Raw genomic sequence first — 25,041 nt, forward strand, 5'->3', positions numbered from 1 at the left:
ACATGTTATCAATGCAAAAGACTTGGAGAACCTGTATGCAAAAAATTAAAATTCCGAAATCACCTATGATTATGGACATCTTCCCCATTACATTTAAAAAAAGAGTTCCTAGAGTACCTACTAAGAAGAGAAAGGAAACTGTACAGACCTCAAAACAACAAGTTAAACGAACTGAGTAATTAGTGTTGGCTTTTTATGGATAATTATGATTTCATTCTCTATACTTTGTTTTCTAAAATGTCTGTACTTAAGAGGTAATCTGGAACAGATGAAAAAAGCAAATAGAAAATGTAATGTTTACATGGTAGATAAATGAATAAGTAAATTCTCCTCTCTAGGCTACACCACCAACCAAATACTGACTCATTAGCTAATACCTCTCTGTTAGGCACTGTAACACAGTAAAACCAAACCAAACCAAATAAACACTGGTTCAACGACGCCACGAACCCCCTTTCGCATCATTCGTTTCCCAGGAATCCCAGGGCTCCACAGTGAGGAAGTTAAGCCCGCCCCTCACGCTTCATTGGCCATTGGCCACTGGTCCCGCCCCACAAGCTCGTCTTTGAAGCCGTTGATTGGATATGAGTGAGGACCGTGGAGGGGACTGGTACTGACAGCCGGTGCGGAGGCGTGGCCATATCCCCCGGAAGTTCTACCCGGACCGCCGCGCTATGGATCGCGCGCTACGGCTCCTCGCGCGTTCGCGTTTCCTCTCACGCGCTCCAGCTTCCGACCCCCGCCCTGGCCCCGGCCCGGCTGGCGCGGCACTCGTGCTGCTTCGGCCTCCGAACGTCGTTCGAATGGTGAGCTCGTGCCGCCCAACCGCCGTGGCCGCCCCGCGATGACCTTGAGGCCTCCCGCCTGCCGGCCCTAAGGTCCCGATACTCGGCTGCGTGTTGGAACTTCGCTGCCGGCCCGGGGCGCCTCCTCCGCCGGGGGAGCGCCCGGGAGGGGCGGCAGCAATTGGCGAGAGCCCTGTCGGGCCTCCCCGACCCCGCCCCAGCCGCGCTCACTGCTTCGCCCCTGCCCGCGGCGGCTGTCCTCGGAACGGTGCAGGGGTGGACGGTGTGAATTGGGGGCGGCGCCGGAATGGGACGGTGTCCGGAGGGGGCTGCTCCGCTTCTGCTTTTGATGGGCCCAGCTGGATCCAGCCCCTCTGAGCTAGCTTCTGGGGTCACAGCTCTGCAGGGAACTGTTCTTAGGCCTCCAGGCGGGTTGAAAGGTCTTGTGAACCTAAGAGATTTTACTTTTCATGAAATTGGCCATTTAGTTTGTTAGGCTGGTTTTCCCCACTTAACTTTTGTATAAACCCTGAAATGTGAAACAGGGGCAGAGTGTCCTGAAGTACGTTGGAGGAAATTACATGGACCATAACATAACTACAGCTGAATCAGCACTTTTTATTGAGAAAGACCTGCAAGGAACTTAAAGGTCCAATTTCAGGTTATGACACCCTGACTTACATGAGCCCTTTTGCGCTTTAGAGTGTCACCTTCGGTAATTTGGGCTTCAACAAGCATTAAATACGTATGCTCATATGTGTATTATCAGGAAAAGTTTGAGAAATAAATGCTAGTTTAGGAAGACTTACATTCTGCACTCTTCACTGCTGTATGAGCTTTCATTGAGAGAGATGTGATTTCAGACCCTAGTCTGCTACTCAGAGTTGGGATTTGTAGCAGGTAATATTTGTCCTCAGTGTCTGCCGGTAAAATGAAAATAATTACACATACTCATCAAGATTGCCCCTGTGAAAGTACTTTGAGTTTGGGATATGGTGAGTGCTTATTAAATGAATGCTTCCATCTAAGGTGTTTCAAAGGCCCAAGACATTTTTCTGGGCTGTAAACTGTAAGATAATTTGATGACATCACTGTACTTGAAACTGCGAAATCAGGGGTGCTTTATATTTCTGCAACTCCCTGCTTGAATAATTTTAGTGCACTTTAGAGCCTTTTAAAAATTTGTTTTTCACTTATTTAGTGTTTTGTAAAAGGGAATAGAAGGCTGGAGAACTGACTCTATCCCGCTGTCAATGTCAAAAAAATAGCATTGCGTTGCATTTAATGTTGTAATGTTAGCTAACATCAGATGAGGATAGATTTTTTTTTATATAATCCTAAATACATCTTTTGCTGATCTTCTCAGCTCCAAAATCTCTGAGTTGATTTTATTAAAAGTTTTTCTTGTTGCTAGTGTTAAGAAATAAACTATATTCAATATCCTGTGACAAACCATAATGTAGAAGATTATGAAAAAGAATATATATGTATAACTGAGTCACTTTGCTGTATAGAAGAAATTAACACAATATTATAAATCAACTATACTTCAATAAAATTTTTTTAACAAAACAAAGAAATTCACATAACCCTAAATGCCCTGTTACCTTTTATCTCAATTAGGAACACAAGGAAGTTCATCCAACAGGAAGATTACATTGAATGCTCCCTGTGTGTAAAACAGTCACTATGGACACAGAGTTTAGAGACTACTGAGGCATATTAAATAAGCAAAGAAGTCATGCACAGTTAATAACACTGTGGTACCGAGGAGAAAAAGTACAGTGAGAGTGAGAATATATAATGGAGACCTGCTGTGAAACTGCCTTGGTAGCATGGTGGACAAGGAAGTCCTACATTTTTTAAAGTTACTTTATTTTATGATCTTCAGGATGGCTATAAAGTCTGGAAACATAGATAATATTCTGTGTTACAATGCAATATCAATAAACCATTTATTACATATTTGTCAGTATTTCAAGACTTAGTGGTCACCCTATATTTTAAGAACAGAAAGACTTTTAAAAAAGTCTGTTTAAAGGAACTGAAAGCCCAAACACAATGAAGTCAAATTTTGGATTTTTATCTCTTGAGATAGTCTTTTTGCCTAGGAAATGATTTGGATTTTCTTGAACACTGAAATATTCTTTTAAACCACCTTAGGATAAGAATCTGAAAGGCATTTTATATTTTCTTTAGGAGATACCATGGTTTAGTTAATGGTTATCTTACACATGCGTGGGGATATACTATAGGCCTGAAGCCTATATTTTTTTGGCTGGCCTTTCTGATTTAGACTGGCATGCAAATTTGGAGACCACGTCATCAATTCCTGAGGTTACCGGAATTAGTGGTTGGTAATAGCACTTGGTATTTCTAGGGCTAAATAGCAATCATACTATGGTGAACACTGGACACACTATTCATTCATGCTTCTCCAGGAGGGGAAGTGATTGTGAATAAACATGCATCTCCCAGGACATCAGGAAATTGCACATTTGTGCCTGCCCCATGCCTAGCTGGTTAACTCTTTAAACTTCTCCTAGAAATTCTGCTCTCTGAATTACAGGTTATAAAGAAATGGTTTTCAAAAACACTAGTTTTTTGTGACAATGGATTATATTATATGAATTAAAAACATTTAACAGATACCATCATGACATCATTTTTCATCAAAAGCACTGATAATTTTCCCATTAATTTAGGTGAGCAGCCCTCCTCTTCTTGCCCAAGCCACTGGGAAGAGGTGACATACATTATAATGTGGGAAGGTTTTGAAAATCATACATATGTTTTTCAGACTTCAGGTGGACTTATTAGTGGGTGGAGAAATCAATGTAGCGGGCAGTTAACAGCATTGGGTTTTTGACAGAATAGCATAGAATAGAAAATAGGCGTACAGGACAGATTTTTTCATGGAATTTTTATTTCAGGTTTGTGTGCATGTACATGTGTGTTTATGTACAATATAAAGGTTTTTTCTTCTGTAGGTCATTGGGAAGAACGTTTGAAGAGATTTGGCAGTTACCTGTTTCATTGTTCCTCTATCTGTGTATATGTGCTTGTCTAACAGACACCAGCCATAGGCATTGCCTCCACTGACAGAGCCTGGAGCCTTTCAGAGTATTTTACAGCATTGCTTCAGTTTCTGATCTACAGATTTGTGCAACCTATATATTTCCTGGGTTAAAAAAAGGGAGAACTTTCTGGTTTTTTGGAATACTTTATTAGCTGGCTAAGCTGCTACAATGTTTGTTGTTGGAAATTTGGGATGTTTATTTTTATTGCTGTAAGGACAAGAAGTATATTTTTTGAAGTGTTTACTGAGATTGTGATTTCAGCCACAATTGACATCTGCCATTTTTTAATGGTCAGTGTCAAGATCTAGAATTTGATGTAGACTGTTGTTTCTTGAGTTAGAATTTAAATTTTTCTAAAGTTTAAGCTTGAAGAACATAGGTAAAATTTATTCACTTAAATCTTTCCAAAATACTTTGGATATGAGTTTTATCATTGCAACCTGTTATTTAGGTGACAACATTATTCCTGTTTTATGATGAAAATTTAATAATTTTGAACACAAAAAATGATTTGTAAATTTAAGGAATCGAACTTGATTTCACAAATGACTGATGGAAACCAATATCCTTTCTTTGGAGCCAGTAACTATTTGCTGTCTTATAACAAGGTGATGGAGAGGAAGAAGAACCTAGCTCATGTGTCCAGTGCCACTGTTGTCATTGCTAATGTTATTGCACCAAAGTATATTTTAACATACAAGGATATTTACTTAGGATATTTAAAACAAAGATCATTATGCAAAATTTTTTTGTGCATTTGAGATATAAAACCCCAGCTGCAAGTTGGCATACGGTGGTGTCAGTGTAAGCACACTCTATTAGAGAAAAATCTAACTGTACATCTTCAGATCCTACAGGGTAGTGGTTGTTGTGGGCCAATCTGGAGTTACTTCCTCCATTTCTTGGTTTATGGAAGTGATAAAAAAGGGAATCCAAACAGCTTTTAGAATACGAAAGTCCAGGGTTTGAGTGTTTCAGGCCCTCCCTCTTGCTGTCTGGGTGATCTGCTGAGATTATTTAATCTTGTGCAGCCTCAGTGTCTCCTTCTTTAACATGGGGATGACGATAGTAAAATCTCCTAGGGTGGTTGTGAAATTCAAATAAGGTGATACCTAAAAAGTGTTTGCTACATAGCACAGTAAATGATTATTTTTATTGGCTTCGACCAATCCTTTGCAGACTTTTTTTTTCCATTTTTATTGAAATGTAATTGACATACAGCACTGTATAAGCTTAAGGTGTACAGCATAATTTGACTCACGTACATCATGAAATGATTGACACAATAAGTTTAGTAAACATGCATGATATCATATAGAGAATTAAAGAAATAGAACAAATTTTTTCTTTGTGATGAGAACTCCTAGGATTTACTCTTTTAACAACTTTCATATATAACGTACAGCAGTGATAATTATATTTATAATGTTGTACATTACATCCCTAGTACTTATTTATCTTGTAACTGGGAGTCTGTAACTCTTGACTGCCTTCATCCAATTCTGCCTAACCCCACCCTCTGCTTCTGGTAACCACAAATCTGATCTCTTTTTCTATGAGTTTGTTTGTTTGCTTGTTCGTTTTTGAAGTATAATTGACCTACAACACTATGTTAATTCCTGTTAAACAACATAGTGATTTTTTAAAGTTATTTATTTTATTGAAGTATAGTTGGTGTACAATATTATATAAATTACAGGTGTATAGTATAGTGACTCACAATTTTTTGTTATGCTCTATTTGTAGTTATTATAAAATATTGGCTATGTTCCCTGTTTTGTAAAATATAGCCTTGTACCTTATTTTACACATAATCGTTTGTACCTCTTAATTCCCTACCCCTGTATTGCCCCTTCCCTCTCTCCACTGGTAACTACTAGTTTGTTCTCTATATCTGTGAGTCTCCTTCCTTTCTTTTTTTTATATTTACTCGTTTGTTGTATTTTTTAGATTCCATATGTAAGTCACATTTGTCTTTCTCTGTCTGATTTATTTCACTTAGCATAATACCCTCCAAGTCCATCCATGGTGTTGTAAATGGCAAAATTTCATTCTTTTTTACAGCTGAATAGTTTTCCTTTGTGTATATATACCATATCTTTATCCATTCATCTGTTGATGGACACTAAGGTTACTTCTGTATCTTGGCAATTGTAAATAATACTGCTGTGAACATTGGTGTGCATGTATCTTTTTGAATTAGTGTTTTTGGTTTTTTCAGGTTTATACCCAGGAGTGGTATTGCTATGTAATATGGTAGTTCTATTTTTAGTTTTTTGAGAAACTTCTTTTCTACAGTGGGTGTACCAATTTACATTCCCACCAACAGTACATGAGGGTTCCCTTTTCTCCTCATCTTCACCAAAACTTGTTATTTGTTGTCTTTTTGATAATAGCCATTCTCACGGGTGTGAGGTGATAACTCTTGGTGGTTTGGATTTGCATTTCTCTGTTGATTAGTGATGTTGAGATCTTTTCATGTGCCTATTGGCCATCTGTATGTCTCCCTGGAAAAATGTCTATCTGGGTCCTCTACCCATTTTTTTAATTGGGTTTTTTGTTCTTTTGATGTTGAGTTATATGAGTTCTTTCTATATTTTGGATATTAACCCCTTATCAGATATATTGTTTGCAAATATATTCTTCCATTCAGTAGATGGCCTTTTTGTTTTGTTGATAGTTTCCTTCACTGTGCAAAAGCTTTTTACTTTGATGTAGTCCCATTTGTTTATTTTTGCTTTTGTGTCTTTTGTTTCCCTTGCCCAAGGAGTCATATACTAAAAAATTTTACCAAGACCCATGTCAAAGAACTTATTGCCTATGTTTTCTTCTGGAAGTTTTATGTAAGTTTTGGGTATTACATTTAAGTCTTTAATCGATTTTTTAATTTATTTTTGTGCATAGTGTGAGAGAGTAGTCCAGTTGGATTTTTTGCATGTAGCTGTCCAGTTTTTCCAGCACCATTTATTGAACAGGCTGTCTTTTCACCATTGTATATTTTACCTCCTTTGTCATGGATTAATTGCCCATATAAGTGTGGGTTCATTTCTGATCTCTATTCTGTTTCATTGACCTATATGTCTGTTTTTGTGCCAGTGCCATACTGTTTTGATTACTATAGCTTTGTAGTATAGTCTGAAATCAGGGAGCATGATACCCCCAGCTTTGGTCTTCTTTCTCAAGATTGTTTCAGCTGTTCAGGGTCTATTGTGTTTCCATACGAATTTTAAAATTATTTTTCTAGTTCTGTGGAAAATGCCATTGGTATTTTGATGGGGATTGCATTTAATCTGTAGATTGCCTTGGGTAGTATGGGCATTTTAAAATTATTAATTCTTCCAATCCATGTCTGTGTCATCTTTAGTTTCTTTCATCAGCGTCTTATAGTTTTTTGAGTACAGATCTTTTACCTCCTTAGTTAGATTTATTCCTAGGTATTTTATTCTTTCTTTATGAGATTGTACATGGGATTGTTTCCTTTTTCTCTTTCTAGTAGTTCATTGTTAGTGTATAGAAATGCAACAGATTTCTGTATATTAATTTTGTACCCTGCAACTTTACTGAATTCATTGATGAGCTCTAATAGTATTTTGGTGGTGTCTTTAGAGTTTTTATGTATAGTATCATGTCCTCTGCAAACAGTGACAGTTTTACTTCTTCCTTTCCCACTTGGATTCCTTTTCTTTTTCTTGTCTGATTGCTGTGGCTAGGACTTCCAATACTATCTTGATTAAATGTGATGACAGTGGGCATCCTTGTCTTGTTCCTGATCTTAGAGGAAATGCTTTCAGCTTTTCACTGTTGAGTATAATGTTAGCTGTGGGTTTGTGATATACAGCCTTTATTATGTTGAGGTATGTTCACTCTATACCCACTTTGTTAAGAATTTTTATCATAAATGGGTCTTGAATTTTGTCAGAAGCTTTTTCTGTATCTGTCAAGATGACTCTATGATTTTTGTTTTTCAGTTTGTTAATGTGGTATATCACATTGACTGATTTGTGGATATTGAACCATCCTTATATCCCTGGAATAAATCCTACTTGATCATGGTGTATGGTCCTTTTAATGTGTTGTTGAATTTTGTTTGCTACTATTTTGTCAAGGATTTTTGCATCTATGTTCATGAGAGAGATTGGCCTGTAATTTTCTTTTTTTGTGCTTTGTCTGGTTTTGATGTCTGGGTGATGCTGGCCTTGTAGAATGAGTTCAAAAGCATTCCTTCCTCTGCAGTTTTTTGTAAAGATTTGAGAAGGATAGTTGCTACTCTTCTCTAAATGTTTGGTAGAATTTTTCTTGTGAAGACAGTTGGTCCTAGATTTTCGTTTGTTGTTGTTGTTAATTACTGATTTAATTTCATTACAGGTAATTGGTCTGTTCATATTTTCTATTTTTTCCTGGTTCAGTCTTGGGAGATTGTACATTTTAAGGAATTTGTCCATTTCTTAATGGCCATTTTATTGGTATATAATTGTTGGTAGTAATCTCTCATGTTTCTTTGTATTTCTGTGGTGTCAGTTGTAACTTCCTTTTCATTTCTGATTTTATTGATTTGAGCCCTCTCTCTTTTTCCTTTGAGTCTGGCTAAAGGTTTATCAATTTTGTTTATCTTTTCAAAGCACCAGTTCTTAGTTTCATTTATCTTTCATAATTTTTTGTCTCTATTTTATTTACTTCTGCTCTGATCTTTATGATTTCTTTCCATCTGTTGACTTTTGGGTTTTGTTCTTTTTCAGGTTCCTTTAGGTGTAAGGTTAGGTTGATTTTTGATTTTTCTTGTTTCCTGAGGTAGGTGTGTATTGCTATAAACTTCCCTCTTAGAACTGCTTTTCCTCTGTCCCATAAATTTTGCATCATTGTGTTTTCATTTCCATTTGTCTCTAGGTATTCTTTTATTTCATTAATGATCCGTTGGTTATTCAACTGCGTATTGTTTATCCTTCATGTGTTTGTGTTTTTTGCAATTTTTTTTCTTGTCATTGATTTCTAGACTCATGGCATTGTGGTCAGAAAAGTTGCTTGATATGATACCAGTTTTCTTATATTTACTAAGACTTGTTTTGTGGCCTAGCTTGTGATCTGTCCTGGAGAATGTTCCATGTGCATTTGAAAAGAATGTGTATTCTGCTGCTTTTGGATGGAATGTTCTATATAGAGCTATTAAGTCCATTTGGTCTAATGTGTCATTTAAGGCCAGTGTTTCCCTGTTAATTTTTTGTCTGGTGGATGATCTGTCCATTGATGTAAGTAGAATGTTAAAATCCCCTACTATTATTGTGTTCCTGTCATTTTCTCCCCTCGTGTTTGTTAATATTTGCTTTATATTTGTAGGTGATTCTGTGTTGGGTACATACATATTTACAATTGTTATATCTGCTTAGATTTATCCCATGCTCATTATGTAATAGGCTTCTTTGTTTGTTGTTGCAGTCTTTGTTATAAGATCTATTTTGTCTAATGTAAGTATTACTACCATGGCTTTCTTTTCATTTCCATTTGCATAGAATACCTTTTTTCATCCTGTCACTTTTAGTCTGTGTGTGTCTCAGGATCTGAAGTGAGTCTCTTGTAGGCAGTATATATATGAGTCTTGTTTCCATAACCATTCAGCCACTCTATATCTTTTGATTGGAGCATTTAGGCCATTTACATTTAAAGTAATTCTTGATATATATGTACTTACTGCCATTTTGTCCTTTGTTTTGGGGTTGTTTTTATAGTTCTTTTTTGTTCCTTTTTTCTTACTTTGCTCTCTTCTCTTGTTATTTGATGACTGTCTTTAAATTACATTTGGATTCCTTTCTCTTTTTTGTGTATCGATTATTGATTTTGGTTTGTGGTTACCATGTGGTTTATATATTGCAGTGTGTGTGTGTGTGTGTGTGTGTGTGTGTGTGTGTGTATGATTATTTTCAGCTCCTGATCTTTTAAGTGCAAAAGCACTTTAAGAACCCTGCATTTTTATTTCCCCACACACACTTTTTCTGTTTCTGACATTGTATTTTACATCTTTTTGTCTTGTGTGCCCCTTAACTTCTTATTGTGGATATATACAATTTTACTGGTTTTGCGTTTCAGCCTTCCTACTAGCTTTGTACATGACTGATTTACTACCTTTACTATATTTAGCCTTACCAATGAGATGTTTTTTTCATAATTTTCATACATCTAGTTGTGGCCTTTTTCTCTTAGAGAAATCCATTTAAAGGTGGTTTGGTAGTGCTGAACTCTTAGCTTTTTCTTGTCTGTAAAACTTGATCAGTCCATTTAAATCATAATGAAAGCCTTGCCTGTTGGAGTCTTCTGATTTAGGTTTCTCCCTTTCACCACTTTAAATATATCATGCACTCCTTTCAGGCCTGCAGAGTTTCTGCTGAAAACTCAGCTGAAATCCTTAAGTTAAGTACAGTTACCTTGTACTTAACTTGTTGCTTTTCCCTTGCTGCTTTTAGTATTCTCTCTTTATCTTTAATTTTTGCCATTAATTAAAGTGTGTCTTGGTGTGGTCCTCTTTGGGTTGATCATGTTTGGAACTCTGTGTGCTTCCCAGACCTGGATGTCCTTTCCCTTTCCCAGGTTAGGGACATTTTCAGCTATTATGTTTTCAAATATGTTCTGTGCCCCTTTCTCTCTGTCTTCTCCTTCTATGGCTCCTGTAATGTGAATGCCAGTACACTTGATGTTGTCTCTGAGGTCTCTTACACTGCCCATGTTTCTTTTCATCCTTTTTTCTTTTCCCTGTTCAATTTCAGTAATTTCCACTATTCTTTCAGCCCACTGAGCTGTTCCTCTCTGTCATCTAATCTACTGTTGATTCCTTCTAGTGTACTTTTTATTTCAGTTGTTGTATTCTTTAGCTCTCTTTGGTTGTTGGCTCAGGAGGTCTTAAGGCAGCTGGCCTGCTGGTGGGTGGAGCTGTGTCCCTGCGCTAATAAGCTGTATTCCAAAATGGTGCTTTCAAGAACTGATGTCCTTGTGGTAGAACAAGCTCCCATTAGTGGCTGCCCCCAGTGTGTAGGTTCCCAGTGTGAGCTCCAGTTGCCTCCTACCTCTCCGGGAGGCTCTCCAAGATCAGCAGGTATTCTGACCCAGGTTCCTTTCAAATTACTGCTTCTTCCCTGGGTCCCAGAGTGTGTGAAATTTTGTGTGCACCCTTTAAGAGTGGAGTTTCTATTTCCCACAGCCCTCTGGCCAAAAATGAGCCCTGCTAGCCTCCAAAGCCAAACTTTCAAGGGACTCTTCTTCGCCCTGCTGGGGAGCCTGACATGGGGCCTGGACCCCTCGCTTCTTGGGGAGAACCTCAGCAATTGTAATAATCCTCCAGTTTGTGGGTCACCCCTCCTCTGGGGGTGGGGGGCAGTGGTAATAGGTTTTGACTTTATTGTGTCTTCCTCCCTCCTACCTGTTTTGCCGTGGTTCCTTTATATCTTTAGTTGTAGAAGGTCTTCTCTCTAATTTTCTAGCCTTACTCATCAATCATTGCTCTGTAGATGATTGTAGTTTTGGTGTGCCCATGAGAGGAGATGAGCTCAGAGTCTTCCTACTCTGCCATCTTGGCCACTCCCCTCCTCTGCAGACTTTTAGGCATAGAAAAAAAATGTACCTCATTGGATATACACCTGTATTTCTAACTAGGTACAAGGACACTTTTCTTTTCATGCAATCTAAAAGGCTTTATAATATATAAAGGGTTTTTAAATCTTTCTAGTCCCAGGGGATAACTACAAAATTAATTTTTTCTTATTCAGAGGACTGTTTACTAAAATAGGGTTACTTGGCTGGGTGTTTTTAAATCTTTTGAATCATCTGACCATGTTTATTTTATAATTAATGCAAGATGAACATTAATTAAAGTTCTGAGTATCTCTGATACTCTTAATCTCTTTAATGTAAAGTATCATATGTAAACTCTAGATTTGTATATTTTTTTTAAATTAGTGTAAGTTGATGTATTTAGTAGAGTCCTAGGTTCTCCATAAAAGGGATTTGGGGTCATGGGTTCCTATCCTGGGGAGTGGATTGGTTTCAAGATATAAACTCCTTAAAATCATATGTAAGATTTTACATATATGTATTTATGTTCATTCTTCTAGAGAGAAGATCCATAGTTTTCCTCATATTCTTAAAAGGTTCCAACACCCTGAAAAGGTTAAGAACTGATCTAGCCCATGTCCCCTTGTCTGTACATTTACTGTAACTTATAGATGAGAAAAGCTGACTTGCTGAAGGTGACACAGCTACCAGATGGTGGGCTGTCTCACTGCAAAGCCTGGACTGTTTTGTATGGCACTAAGCTATCTCTCATGCATAATATTTGTAGACCATAGTTGAGCTTTGTTTAAATATATAATTATAATATATATATATATAATACTTTCAAATTTTAAAGTATCATTCTTACGTCATTTTCCAAAGTTCCCAGTAAAATACGCATTAACCTAAGTACATCAAAGCTTGACCAATAATAGGCATACTCCTGAATTGGAAAAGATTATTATTTTTATTTATCATTTGCATAGTGTATGAATTCTACAATCTGTCTTTAACACATGTATTAATAAATTTGTGTGACAAAAATTTCTCAAGAAAAAAGCTGGAAGTGGGGGTAGTAGAATGAGAATCAAAATGGAATTTTTTTGTCTTTTTGGTACTTATTAAGGTTTCTTTACCTGTACATGATGTATTGTTTATATGATGTTATTGTTCTTGATACTTGGTTTCTTTTCAAGCTATAACAGTGTCTTGTCTTTATCTTTAGGCAAGCCAAAGTTCTTTTCGGATAGAATATGATACCTTTGGTGAACTCAAGGTCCCAAATGATAAGTATTATGGCGCCCAGACTGTGAGATCAACAATGAACTTTAAGATTGGAGGGGTGACAGAACGCATGCCAGTAAGTGGCTTTTTTGGAAATGTTGGCTTATTTTGGATGAACTAGGCATTATTCAGTGAGTCACCCTACCTTATAAATAAGTATTTTACAGAGTTAAAATGTAGAGTTATTAGAGAACTGGCTTTGTGAATAATAAGATGTTTCTCTCTCAGTAAAGTGTCAGAACTTTTTGAAGTTTAGTATACTAATATCTTGAGCTATGTATGACTTTGAGTATTTTGGATTTTTGATAGAACTAAGTGATTTGTCTTTCATTCTTGTTTGGATTTTTCATATTTTTACTAGAATTTTGCAGTTTGTAAGCATTTTTAATTTTGATACTTAATTTTTTAACTGATTATTTAAATGATTTAAAAGAAAACCAATTTTTCTTTAATATTATACTTTATCTATCTTGGCTTCAGTTTGTATAAAAGTATACACAAATTCATAAAAATACTATTTGTCATGATGTCTGGCATATAATAGGTAATATATAAGTATTTGTTCACTGTTAACATGAATGATTTAATGATTAGAAAACTTTCTACCATATTTCATTAAATCCTTAGATTATAACTGATCCTCAATTAGAACTGATATGTACTACTAAGAAAGAAAAAGTCTGCCAATTAAAGTTGTGACATGTCATTGATTGTAGGATGCATCTTGATTTCAGGGATGTTAAAGTGTGAAAAGAATTGATGGAATATATTACATATCCTACTGGAGCCTAACTAGGGTATGAAAAATAGTCAGTGTAGGAATGCAGGATAGGCTAGTAAGCCTAGAAGGAACCAGGCTTCATCTGGTGAGATACTGTTTAACATTTATCTTCTAAATATACTTTTTATCTTACAATAAATTTAACTTCCGTAGTTTAGCTAATTACTAAGGCTTCAAGACTGAATCTTGACAGGTTCATACAATTTCCCAAGAGGCAGCTGAATCTTCTTAGAAGAATCTCTCTGTTTTTGCCACCCACAGCCAGTTTAATGGTGAGGTAAACATAGGCTCAGACTACATGGCTGGGAGACAGAGGGTAGCAGATCCTAAAGTATTCTCATATAGTTCAACTCCTGGGATTAAAGAGATTAGTCTTAACCAGTATTGACTGGAGTAAGCATGGCTCATGTTTTGAATTTCCTGCTTCAACCAGCAAGGTGTGTGGTTCTGGGAGTGCATGATTGCTGCCACTGCTGCTGTCCCGGAGATAGAGAAGTTGTTTGGATTTGGACAGGTGTCTGTGAAACATGGATACGTGGGTTATCGATTTTTCACATTTGGCTTCATCTGGATTAATTTCCTGAACTATGTTAAATGTAAAGCAGACTGTGTGCCTTAAACTAAGTAGTATGATTAAACCCAACCCTTTGTACCTCAGGTCCATAAGAAAATAAAACCAAAAAAGATTATGAACTGCTATGTGAGTAAATGAAGAATAATGAGACCCTTCTTTCATCTCCAATAATACATTTACTATTTTGTTTTAATAGTGTCCAGTGAAACTTTCTGCTGTGACCTTTGTTCATTTTCATGAGTCCACAAGCACTGTGGGATCAGTCACTCCATTCTAGTAGCCTGAGTTGATTGGCATTTGGTTGTGACTGTGGCTTGGTTGTGACTTTGGCAGTGGTTTAACCCACTGCAGTGTTCCTGTAGAAAATTAAATTCCCATTTTTTTTCATATGTAAAGTTTTAAAGCTTCTAATCTTTTGTGCCATATATCTCCATTTCATTTGGGTAAAACACTTGTAATGTTTTAATTTTGATTTCTTAAAATTCGAAGTAAAAATGTTCTGTTTTTCTTTCCTTTTGTTTGCCCTTCAGTTTATCCTCTGTGTGACCCAGGTTCAGTGTGTCTTACTCATTACTTTTTGTTGTTTTTCCACTTTTATTTTCCTCTAAGGACTATAGCTTCTCTTTTACAAATTTATCACTCTCTTCTTCACCCTTCCTTTCTTCCTTCTTTCTCATTCAAACCTGGTATGGTATCTAAATCACAGTCTATATTATTTACTTTGACAAGAACACATAATTTATTTATCTTGAGGAAAGTTACAGTACCCCAAGCCCAGTGTAGCCCTGCTTCCTGACCCAAGACTCATTTATCTTGTATTTCATTGAAACCTCATCAGATTTACTCAATTTATCCTTTTAAATTTTATGAGGTGCTTTGGAGTAGAAAGTGAAAAGATCTGAAAACGAAAAGGGTTTGATATGTGGTTATATATATCAGAAGCTATCACCTTTAAGTCTGTAGAACTCTGGGTTTTTAAAAAAAAATTATTCTGAGAGAAATGTCCAGTGATTTATTGAGTGTCAAGGCTTCACTGACTAAATAAAATATCATGTTTTTTGGCTTTGGGATGAAATGATACCCATTCAGTAACTGGGTATTTCATACTAATTAGCAGTTAAATATATTATTTCTTTTTATTATTTGTTTATCTAGTTGAGGTATAATTTACATATAACATTAGTTTCAGGTGTACAGCATAATGATTCGATATTTGTATACATTGCAGAATGATCACCACAGTAAGTCTAGTTACTAGTTACTAGTTACATGCCTAGTAACATCCATCACTATACGTAGTTACAAGAAAATTTTTTTTCTTGTGATGAGGACTTTTAAAATCTCTTTGCAACTTTCAAATATGCAATACAGTATTGTTAACTATAGTTACCATGCAATACATTGCATCCCCATGATTTATTTATTTTATAACTGGAAGTTTGTACCTATTGACCTCCTTTATACATTTTGTCCACCCCCTGCCCCTGGCAACCACCAGTGTGTTCTGTCTATGCGCTTGGTTTTCTGATTGTTGTTTGTTTTGCTTTTTAAATTCTACATATAAGTGGGATCATGTGGTATTTGTGTTTACCTGTCTGACTTATTTCACTTGGCGTAATGCCCTCAAGGTCCATCCATGTTGTCACAAATGACAAGATTTCATTCTTTTTTATGGCCAAGTAACATTACATTGTATTTTTTACCACATCTTCTTTATCCATTCATTCATTGATGGATACAGGTTATTTCCATATCATGGCTATTGTAAATAATGCTGCTATGAACATGGGGATGCATATATCTTTTCGAATTAGTGTTTTCATTTTCAAGTAAATACCCAGTAAATACCTGGAATTGCTGGATCAGACAGCAGACGTACTTCAGTTTTTTGAGGAACCTCCATACTGTTTTCCAAAGTGGCTGCACCAATTTACATTCCTCCCAACAGCGTACAATATTTGCCTTTTCTCCACATCCTCGCAAACACTTATTTGTTGTCTTTTTTTTTTTAATTTTGGGAGTAGGAGTTTATTAATTTATTTATTTATATTTGCTGTGTTGGGTCTTCGTTTCTGTGAAAGGGCTTTCTCTAGTTGTGGCAAGCGGGGGCCACTCTTCATTGCGGTGCGCCGGCCTCTCACTATCGCAGCCTCTCTTGTTGCGGAGCACAGGCTCCAGACGCACAGGCTCAGTAGTTGTGGCTCACGGGCCTAGTTGCTCCACGGCGTGTGGGATCCTCCCAGACCAGGGCTCGAACCCGTGTCCCCTGCATTGGCAGGTGGACTCCCAACCACTGCGCCACCAGGGAAGCCCCTGTTGTCTTTTTGATAATAGCCATTCTAACAGGTGTGAGGTGGTATCTCATTGTGGTTTTGATTTGCATTTTTCTGGTGATTAGTGATGTTGAGCATCATTTCATGTATCTGTCAGCCATCTGTATATCTTCTTTGGAAAAATGTCTGTTTTCATCATCTGCCCATTTTTTAATCAGTTTGTTTTTTGCTACTGGGTAGTATGAGTTCTTTATATATTTTGAATGTTAACCCCTTATCAGATATATGATTTGCAATATTTTCGTTCAGTAGGTTGCATTTTCTTTCTTTTTTTTTTTTTTTAAAGGCAGCAGACTCTTTATTTGATGTGGTTTTAAAATACATCAAAATCAAGTCCCTGGCTGTTCTGTATACCAAAAAGTTTTCAGCACACCTTCAAACAAATCTGGGCGGCCAGTTTGGGCCATAAGGGAAGCAGTTACAGGGACAGAAGGCAGCACCCCTCCTGGGGTTACCTCCTCTGTGCTGTGCAAGGTGAGAGGGCTAGAGCACCAACTCAGCAGGCCTCGCCCTCCCCCATAGACACTAGGGCAGCTCCACTGGCCTTCTGGTCAGCCTTCCACAGGGCCACCATGATGGGGGTAGAGGAGGAGAAATAACCATCTTTACAGGCATAACATTCTCTTACAGAAAGTGCCTGAGCTCAGCCCATGGTCCAAAAACCTCACAGAAAACAAATTTTAAAAAGTACTGCTGACACCTCGTAGAATCTGGTGTACACAAAGCTCTCATCTGGACAAGACCCTGAACGCAAATTACTGTCAGCAGATCCTCACCTGCTGTGGTCTCCTGCAGGAAAAGCTAGCAATCTAAGAACCCAATACACAACTCTTGGTCCTAAAACTGGGGCATAAGACCTGCCCCAGTGAGGAAGGAACTGGCCTTCACTCATGGATAGGCCACCTCTTCATCTGGCCCAGGACCCTGGCTGATGTGGGCAGCACCCAGGAGCCTGGGCTGAATTTGGAAAGCAGAGCACCTGTAGTGGTTGATAAGATTTGGTCAATGGAGAGGAAGAAGAAGGGGATCCCCATCCATAGCCTGGCCTGGATGCCTAGAGACAGATGGCTGGAGGTGAGAGCAGAGGTTGTACCTTGCACAGCTGGGACCACCTTGCTCACTGTAGCTCCATAGCAGCTAGACTTGGTTTCTGAGCATTGCTGTCCTGTGCGGCTGTGATTTCCCACACCACACTGGACTCCAACAGTCCCCTCCCTGCCAACATTAGGACTTTAAGAGGTAACTGAAGTGGGGCAGGCAATCATGTGGGCTACTGCAAGCCTTTCTGCTGGGGGCAGGCAGAAACTTATGCCTCTTCCCCGTGCTTCGTTAGCCCAGCAAACCCTGTATGGGATTGGCAGCTCTTATGTTCCTCAGCAGAGTAGAGTAGTATCCCCTCAGCCAAGGATGGCAGATAGGTCTCAACACTTATACTGGCTGCTGGGAGAATCTTGAGAAATGAGAATATATACCAGGGATTTAGCAGGAAATACTCTGAAGCAGATTAGTGGTACCTACCATGGGGGAAGAGGGGAAGTCATGTGCCATTCATTTGCCATCTCTGGTCTAAGTCCGAACATAATTCAGGAGTACTCTTCATGAACTTAATTATCTGAAGGATTTAAGTTAAGGGCTGAAAGAGTAGGCTATTTGTAAGATAATGAATCGACTTCAAGGAAATACAGGAAGAAGCAAAAACTCAAGCATCTGATTCATCTTGGTCTGTGGCTCCCTCAGGTACACTGAAGCTGAGCCCCAGATGGAGATGGAGTTACAGTACCCCAAGCCCAGTGTAGCCCTGCTTCCTGACCCAAGACTCATTCTGCTGTTCCAGAACATTGTTCTGTACAAAGATTGGCTAATACTCTGGCAAGTTTGCAGTTAGCAGGACTTTCAGAGTATAGGGTATCATGTATAAGGGGTGGGAGAGGGGGTAGAGAAGGAACAGACATAACTGTCTGCAGCCATTTTTGTGGATTTCTGAGGCTTAGTCAATGGCTGAGTCTCATTCTTATCCATAAGCTGTCAGACAAGACCTGGGGGCTCCCACATAAGAAGAAGTAAGATGTCAAGGAGGACATAGCTCTTATTATTTGGGCAACAAGATCAGAGCAAATCTCAAAAGATTGTACACTGCGGGTATGGGTATAGGAAGCAGAAACAGACTCATAAAGCCAAGGGGACAGTTGGGCCCAGGGCCTAGTAACTGCTGCATGGAGATAGTGGTGATGGCATCGGCAGTGGCCTCCCAAGATTGAAACCACAGGTAAGCTTGTGGCAAAGCCATCAGAAGCCCTTTCCTTTTTCTTACTCTAAACAATCTGATTTCATCAAGCAGGAAACCTCAGCCCCAACATGGCAAAGGTACCAGGTGGGGTGCTGAGGGGAGTGGGGCACTAGAGGCCAGGAACCCTGGCACCACCCCTAAAACACCCCTTCTTCCTCAGAAGATCCTCAATACAAACACTGTCACGTGCAAAACAAAAACAAAGGAAACAAAACAAAACCCAAAAACCTTTAGAAAAAATCCTTTGGGTGATCTCTTGTCAATCATTTGTGCAGGCTAGAGAGGCACCTGTGAATGATAAGGCTACTGCGAAACGTCATTGGCATGTTCCTGGCACTACCAGAGGGCAGAGGAAGTGGTGCCTGAGGGGCTCCCTAACAGCACATCATCCCACACAGAACATTCTCCAGGTCCCTTGTCCTAGGCAGGGAAGCAGTTTCATCGCTGGCTTTGAGCGCCCAATCAACACTCTGCCTGGCAACCCCTTTTCTAGGTCAAGAGAAGCAAAGGAGCTTCCAGGGAAGCTAGGAGAGCCAGAGCTGCCCAAGTCCTGCTAACAGGAGAAACACAGTCAAGGCCTGGGTGTGTCACCTGTCGCGAGCCCTGAAGGGCAGGGAAGGAGGGACTGAGCCTCAAATCGGGCAGCGAATCGCTCAAGTCGCTTGTCCTGCCAGCATACTGTGACAGCAGCTGCAGATGACAGCTCCGCTTTAAGACTCTTCAGCTCACAGAAGAGCCACTGACTTCATGTGTACACACCCCCATCTCCAAGGCAAGCCCATTTTACACTTACAGATATGAGTGTATGAGGTCTTGCCCATATGCCATATGTATGTAAAATTGACCCACAAAATCCAAAACTGCAGAGTCAGATGCCAGCTAGGTCAGAGCACCCTGGGCCTCAGTAGTGAGAGCCTCGCACAGGCCAGGCCTGGCTGGGCTGCTCGCTCCCTTCCCAGCATGCCCCTGGTGCAGGCTCCCTCAGCGGTGGTGAAGGTAGGCTCCTGAAGCCCCGTTTGGCCTGATGCTTCCGTGCTCAGTGCTCCAGGACAGCAAGGAGCTTCTGTGGCCCTTGGGGAGCTAGGTGCTTGGACCCTAGGCCCCTCAGCACCCTGTTCCTTGGAGGCATTGGCAGCCTCTGGCCTCCACACAGGGCCACTGTCAATGAGGGGGCCCTGGCTTCCAGCACTCAGGTCCTGCACCCTCCAGCTGCTGCATTTTCATTTTTTTGACGTTTGCTTTGCTGTGAAGAGGCTTTCTAGTTTGATGTAGTCCCATTTGTTTATTTTTGCTTTTGTTGCTTTTTCTTTTGGACTCCTCCAGAAAATCATTGCCAAGACTGATGTCAAGGAGCTTACTGCCTATATTTTCTTCTAGGAGTTTTATGGTTTCAGATCTTAATGTTCAAGTCTTTAATCCATTTTGAGTTCATTTTTATGTATGGTATAAGATAGTGGTCCAGTTTCATTCTTTTGCATGTGGCCAGTTTTCCCAGCACCATTTTGCTACCTTTATTTTATTTGCTACTTTTAGTTTTTTCTAAAGAGAAGGAAAACTTATAATGTAGCACGGGATCCAGTGAGGGGAAATAATGGTGTAGGCTGGTGAAATGGTTATCATTTGTTTTTAAATATATGAAATAAAAACATATACATTATAATGTCTTATAATAAATAGGACGAATGGTATATATGTGTGAATGTGTGTATATGTGTGTGTGAGGCATACGTATATATCTATGAAAAGTCATTGTATTTGCTTTTGTTTGGTTCCCTAAACAAATAGATAAATGATGATTCTTGGTTTTTATATATCTATTTTTAATCTTTCTCTAGATCCTAAACATTTTAGGGTCATAATGTTACTTAAGTTATTGTTTTATGTACCTGCATAAGATAGTAATCTTAAACTTTCATGCCTTTTTTTGTACCTGCATTTTTTTTGTACCTGCATAAGATAGTAATCTTAAATTTTTGTACCTGCATAAGATGGTAATCTTAAACTTTCATGCTTAACTAAAATTGCAAATTTGAGATATTTTTCTGATTAACTCTAGATCCCAGTTATTAAAGCATTTGGCATCTTGAAGCGAGCAGCTGCTGAAGTAAACCAGGATTATGGTCTTGATCCAAAGATTGCTAATGCAATAATGAAGGCAGCAGATGAGGTAAGAGGTAATAAGTGTGTTTACTTAATGGCATCAGACCCATATTAACTGCTGGATAATGATAAGTGCTGACACGAGGAAAGGGGTACTGTGAATTCTTTAGTTAATGAGTTTCAGCATAGGATGGCAGCATTATTATTTGGTGAGGGTATTAATATGGTGCTTAAAATATTGTGGCAAATTTTCTGGGTGATTTTATACCTTTTATTTTTAATTTTCTTTACTTTTCCTTTTAATTTATATAGTTTAAAGAAAACTTGGAAGAGATACCCTTTGAACTTATATATTTGATTTCTTGTTTTATGTATAGATGATTCCTTTTAAAGCTAGTTGGTTATTTGATACTATGTGTGGAGAATGTAATTTCACTATTTCACTAATAACATAATTAATTGCTTACGCAATTAAAGATAAGCAGTCAGAGATAACAGTTTAAAAGCCCTGAATATAATGTTGTTCATTGCAGTACTATTTATTATAACAGCTGCTTATGTAAGTTATATTGTGAAGCCATGGAAATTTAGTTTTTTAAAGAATGTCATAGAACAAACCCTACCATATAAGAAGTGGGGAGGAAAGATTGCAAAATGCATGTATTTTATGATCCTAATTTTATTTAGAAAAAATGAACAGAAAAATGTGTTTTTCTACATCTACATATATACTCCCATTGCTGAAAGTAGAGACTAGAAGGTGATGCCAAAATGCTAATCATCTTTATTTCTGAGGGTAGAACTGTGATGACTATTATACTTTTCTTAGTTCTCAGAATTTTTTACACTGATCACCTGTTATTTTTATACAACTAGGAAAAAAGTTTTACTTTAAAGTGAATCAGTTGTTTAAGGTAATAGATTTCTAAAGTGCATGCTGATTTTTTTTAAGCTAAAATCATTCCAGAAGGTGAAGTTAAGCACCCACTCTCTTAGAAAGCTTATAATCCAAAAATTAACAAATTAACTAAAAGGACAAAAATATGACAAAAATAAGGACAAATCTAGACCATATTTATGTCTATGCTTGGAGGTTGCTACTCATAGGACATGTGTGGGATGCAGTAGCTATTAGTGAGCTCACAGTGTTAAGTCACTCGTTCATTATCATGCTGACTCTGGCTGTAACATCTGTTGGATATTCCTGCTGAGTACCAACAGTAAATTTATCTAGAGACTTAACACATTTGCCAGCCTTAATGGGTGGGTGGGTCTGTCTGTATATTATTAGAGGGCAGTTGAGAAAAAGGAGAAAGATATCTTTGATTCAGTTTTCATTTGGAATCAGTGAAATTGTTATACCATTCACAATAGATAATCTTTCATCTTTTTTTTTTTTAAATGTTGGGGGTAGGAGTTTATTAATTTTATTTATTTATTTTTGCTGTGTTGGGTCTTTGTTTCTGTGCGAGGGCTTTCTCCAGTTGTGGCAAGCGGGGGCCACTCGCTATCGCGACCTCTCTTGTTGCGGAGCATAGGCTCCAGATGCGCAGGCTCAGTAGTTGTGGCTCACAGGCCCAGTTGCTCCGCGGCACGTGGGATCCTCCTAGACCAGGGCTCGAACCCGTGTCCCCTGCATTAGCAGGCAGACTCCCAACCACTGTGCCACCAGGGATGCCCCAATCTTTCACCTTTTAAAGTAGCAGTGGTTAGACTGCAGGAGCTTCAATTTGCTGGACAACTGAACTATTTGGCACTATCACTAGCATATGAAAAAAATGAATACCTTTAAAATAGTACTATAAATAGTACCAACTTAATCATATTTGATTTAAATAGCTAAATGAATATTTCTTATTTTTTAAAATTCATTTTGTAACATTTTGCTCTGCAGGTAGCTGAAGGTAAATTAAATGATCATTTTCCTCTCGTGGTATGGCAGACTGGATCAGGAACCCAGACAAATATGAATGTAAATGAAGTCATTAGCAATAGAGCAATTGAAATGCTAGGAGGTCAACTTGGCAGCAAGAAACCCGTGCATCCCAATGATCATGTTAATAAAAGCCAGGTCGGTATACGATCTTTTCTTTGTTATAACTTGAAAAGAATCCTGAGATTTTCCTTGTAAAATGGGCATTAACTTTTTTTTTATGAGGTTTTTTTTCTTTTTAAATTTATTTATTTTTGGCTGCATTGGGTCTTCATTACTATGCATGGGCTTCTCATTGCGGTGGCTTCTCTTGTTGCAGAGCACGGCTCTAGGGCGCAAAGGCTTCAGTAGTTGTGGCTCACGGGTTCTAGAGCACAGGCTCAGTAGTTGTGGTGCACGGGCTTAGTTGCTCCGCGGCATGTGGGATCTTCCCAGACCAGGGCTCGAACCTGTGTCCCCTGCATTGGCAGGAGGATTCTTAACCACTGTTCCACCAGGGAAGCCCCAGGCATTGACTTTTGACAGGGAGTGTTTATTCTGCTTATATTCTTTAATGGAAAGGACTTCTTCTCCTTATTTCTTTTAGGAATCTTGAGTCTGTGTCTTAAATTTTCATAAAAAGCACCTTTAGGGAAAAAAATCACTTTTAGGACACCTGAATTTAGTATATATGTATATTTTCGCTGTTTGATTTATATTTTAAAAACTCTTTCTTTTGAAATATAAAATTATTTATAAGAATTGCAAAGATACTTCAGAGTTCCTGTATACCCTTCAGCCAGCTACCCGTAATATTAAATATTTTACATAACCCTAGTACATTTGTCACACTAAGAAATTAACATTAGTACAATACTCTTAATTAAACAGGCTTTATTAGGATTTCCCTAGTTTTCTATTGATCTCCTTTTTCTCTTAACCAGGATCCAGTCCATGCTCCACATTGTATTTAGTCATCAGATCCCCTTAGTCTCCTCTAATCTATGAAAGCTTGTCTTTTGTCTTTGTGACTCTTGAAAGCAGTGGCCAGGTATTTTATAGAATGTCCCTCAATATGGGTTTGTCTCTTGTTTTCTCATGATTAGACTGAGACTGTGGATTTTTGGAAAGACTTATAGAAATGAAGGGCTCTTCTTGCATCGTATCAGGGGTACATGATAGCAACATGACTTGGTACTGGTGATGTTAACTTGAATCACTTGGTTAAGATGGTGTCTCCCTGGTTTCTCCATCTTCTATTCTCTATTTGGTAGAAGTAAGCCACTGTGTCCAGCCTATACTCCAGCTACTACACTTAAGCTCCACTTCCTAAACGGAAGAGTATCAAGAAATTTTTGGACATGTGTTAAGATTACCACAGAATTAATAGAGAACTTTGAGGCTATTCAAATAGCCTCTTTCTCCTTAAACTTTTGCCTATTCATTTTAACATTCATCAGTGGATCTTGCCAATAACAACTACATTAGTGTTTCAGTAGTGATTTTCTGTTTCCCTCATTCTTTCTACATTTATTAATTGAAATTTCTCTGTAAGGAATACTGTCTTCTCTCTCCCCTGACATTTATTTATTTAATCATTTATGTATATCAGTATGAATTCATTAATATTTTTTTCTTAAGGTTATAATCTAATATTTTTGATACTTATATTGCTACTCGTATTGTTGCCGCAGAGCCACAGCTTGTTGGCTCCTGTGTCCTTTGGACATGCCACCATCCTTTTTCTTTTTTAAGGCACTGATTAATTTTTTGCACTATAAGATGCTCCAGGCTTCTCATCTTGTATTTTTCCTGCCCTAGCCCTCATAAGCACTTATTTTTCCAAAGAGCTCTTGGAGGATCTTATAACTTATTGGGAAGTGATATTTAAAAATCAAGATCTGGGTTCTGAGTATAATTTAATGTATTTTTAAGTAGTGAGGAAGTTTTTTCACATAAGTCCATTGTATGAAGGATTTTGCAAACCCAAGTCTCGCCTTTAAATGTGAGTTTATCTTTTTTTTTTTTTTTTTTTTTTTTTTGGGGGACCACCAGGGAAGCCCGAGTTTATCTTTTACATACACTGAAGTCTGAAATCTACTTCAGAATAATCTAGTGTGTATGGTCAGATGGAGGAGTGAGGTGGAGTTATAGATGAAACAAGATTGGCTGTATGCTAATTGTTTGAATTCAGGTGGTAGATACATGAGTGTTCATTATACCATTCATCCTACTTTTGTAAGTAGTTTGATAATGTCCATAATACAAAGTTTAACAAATGAGTAATGAATATATTTTTTTAAATAGCATCGTAATTTAAAAGTATGGGTTTACAGTTGAGGATAGAGCATGGAGTTTAGACTACCTGGTCA

At 38.1% G+C, this 25,041-nt stretch overlaps 1 protein-coding gene across 1 annotated transcript in view; it reads left to right on the forward strand.

Annotated features, from left to right (window-relative positions):
* The first annotated feature begins 652 nt into the window (after positions 1–652).
* Positions 653–25,041, forward strand: part of FH (fumarate hydratase) — a 38,475-nt gene continuing 14,086 nt past the window's right edge. The window contains exons 1-4 of the mRNA XM_024740485.1: positions 653–806; positions 12,624–12,758; positions 20,714–20,824; positions 22,652–22,828. Of these exons, the coding sequence (XP_024596253.1) occupies positions 675–806; positions 12,624–12,758; positions 20,714–20,824; positions 22,652–22,828 (555 nt within the window). The 5' untranslated portion in view covers positions 653–674. The remainder of the gene's footprint in view (positions 807–12,623; positions 12,759–20,713; positions 20,825–22,651; positions 22,829–25,041) is intronic.

The sequence above is a fragment of the Neophocaena asiaeorientalis genome, unplaced genomic scaffold (genome assembly GCF_003031525.2).
Source record: "Neophocaena asiaeorientalis asiaeorientalis breed wild unplaced genomic scaffold, Neophocaena_asiaeorientalis_V1.1 scaffold291, whole genome shotgun sequence".
Taxonomy (NCBI): Eukaryota; Metazoa; Chordata; class Mammalia; order Artiodactyla; family Phocoenidae; genus Neophocaena; species Neophocaena asiaeorientalis.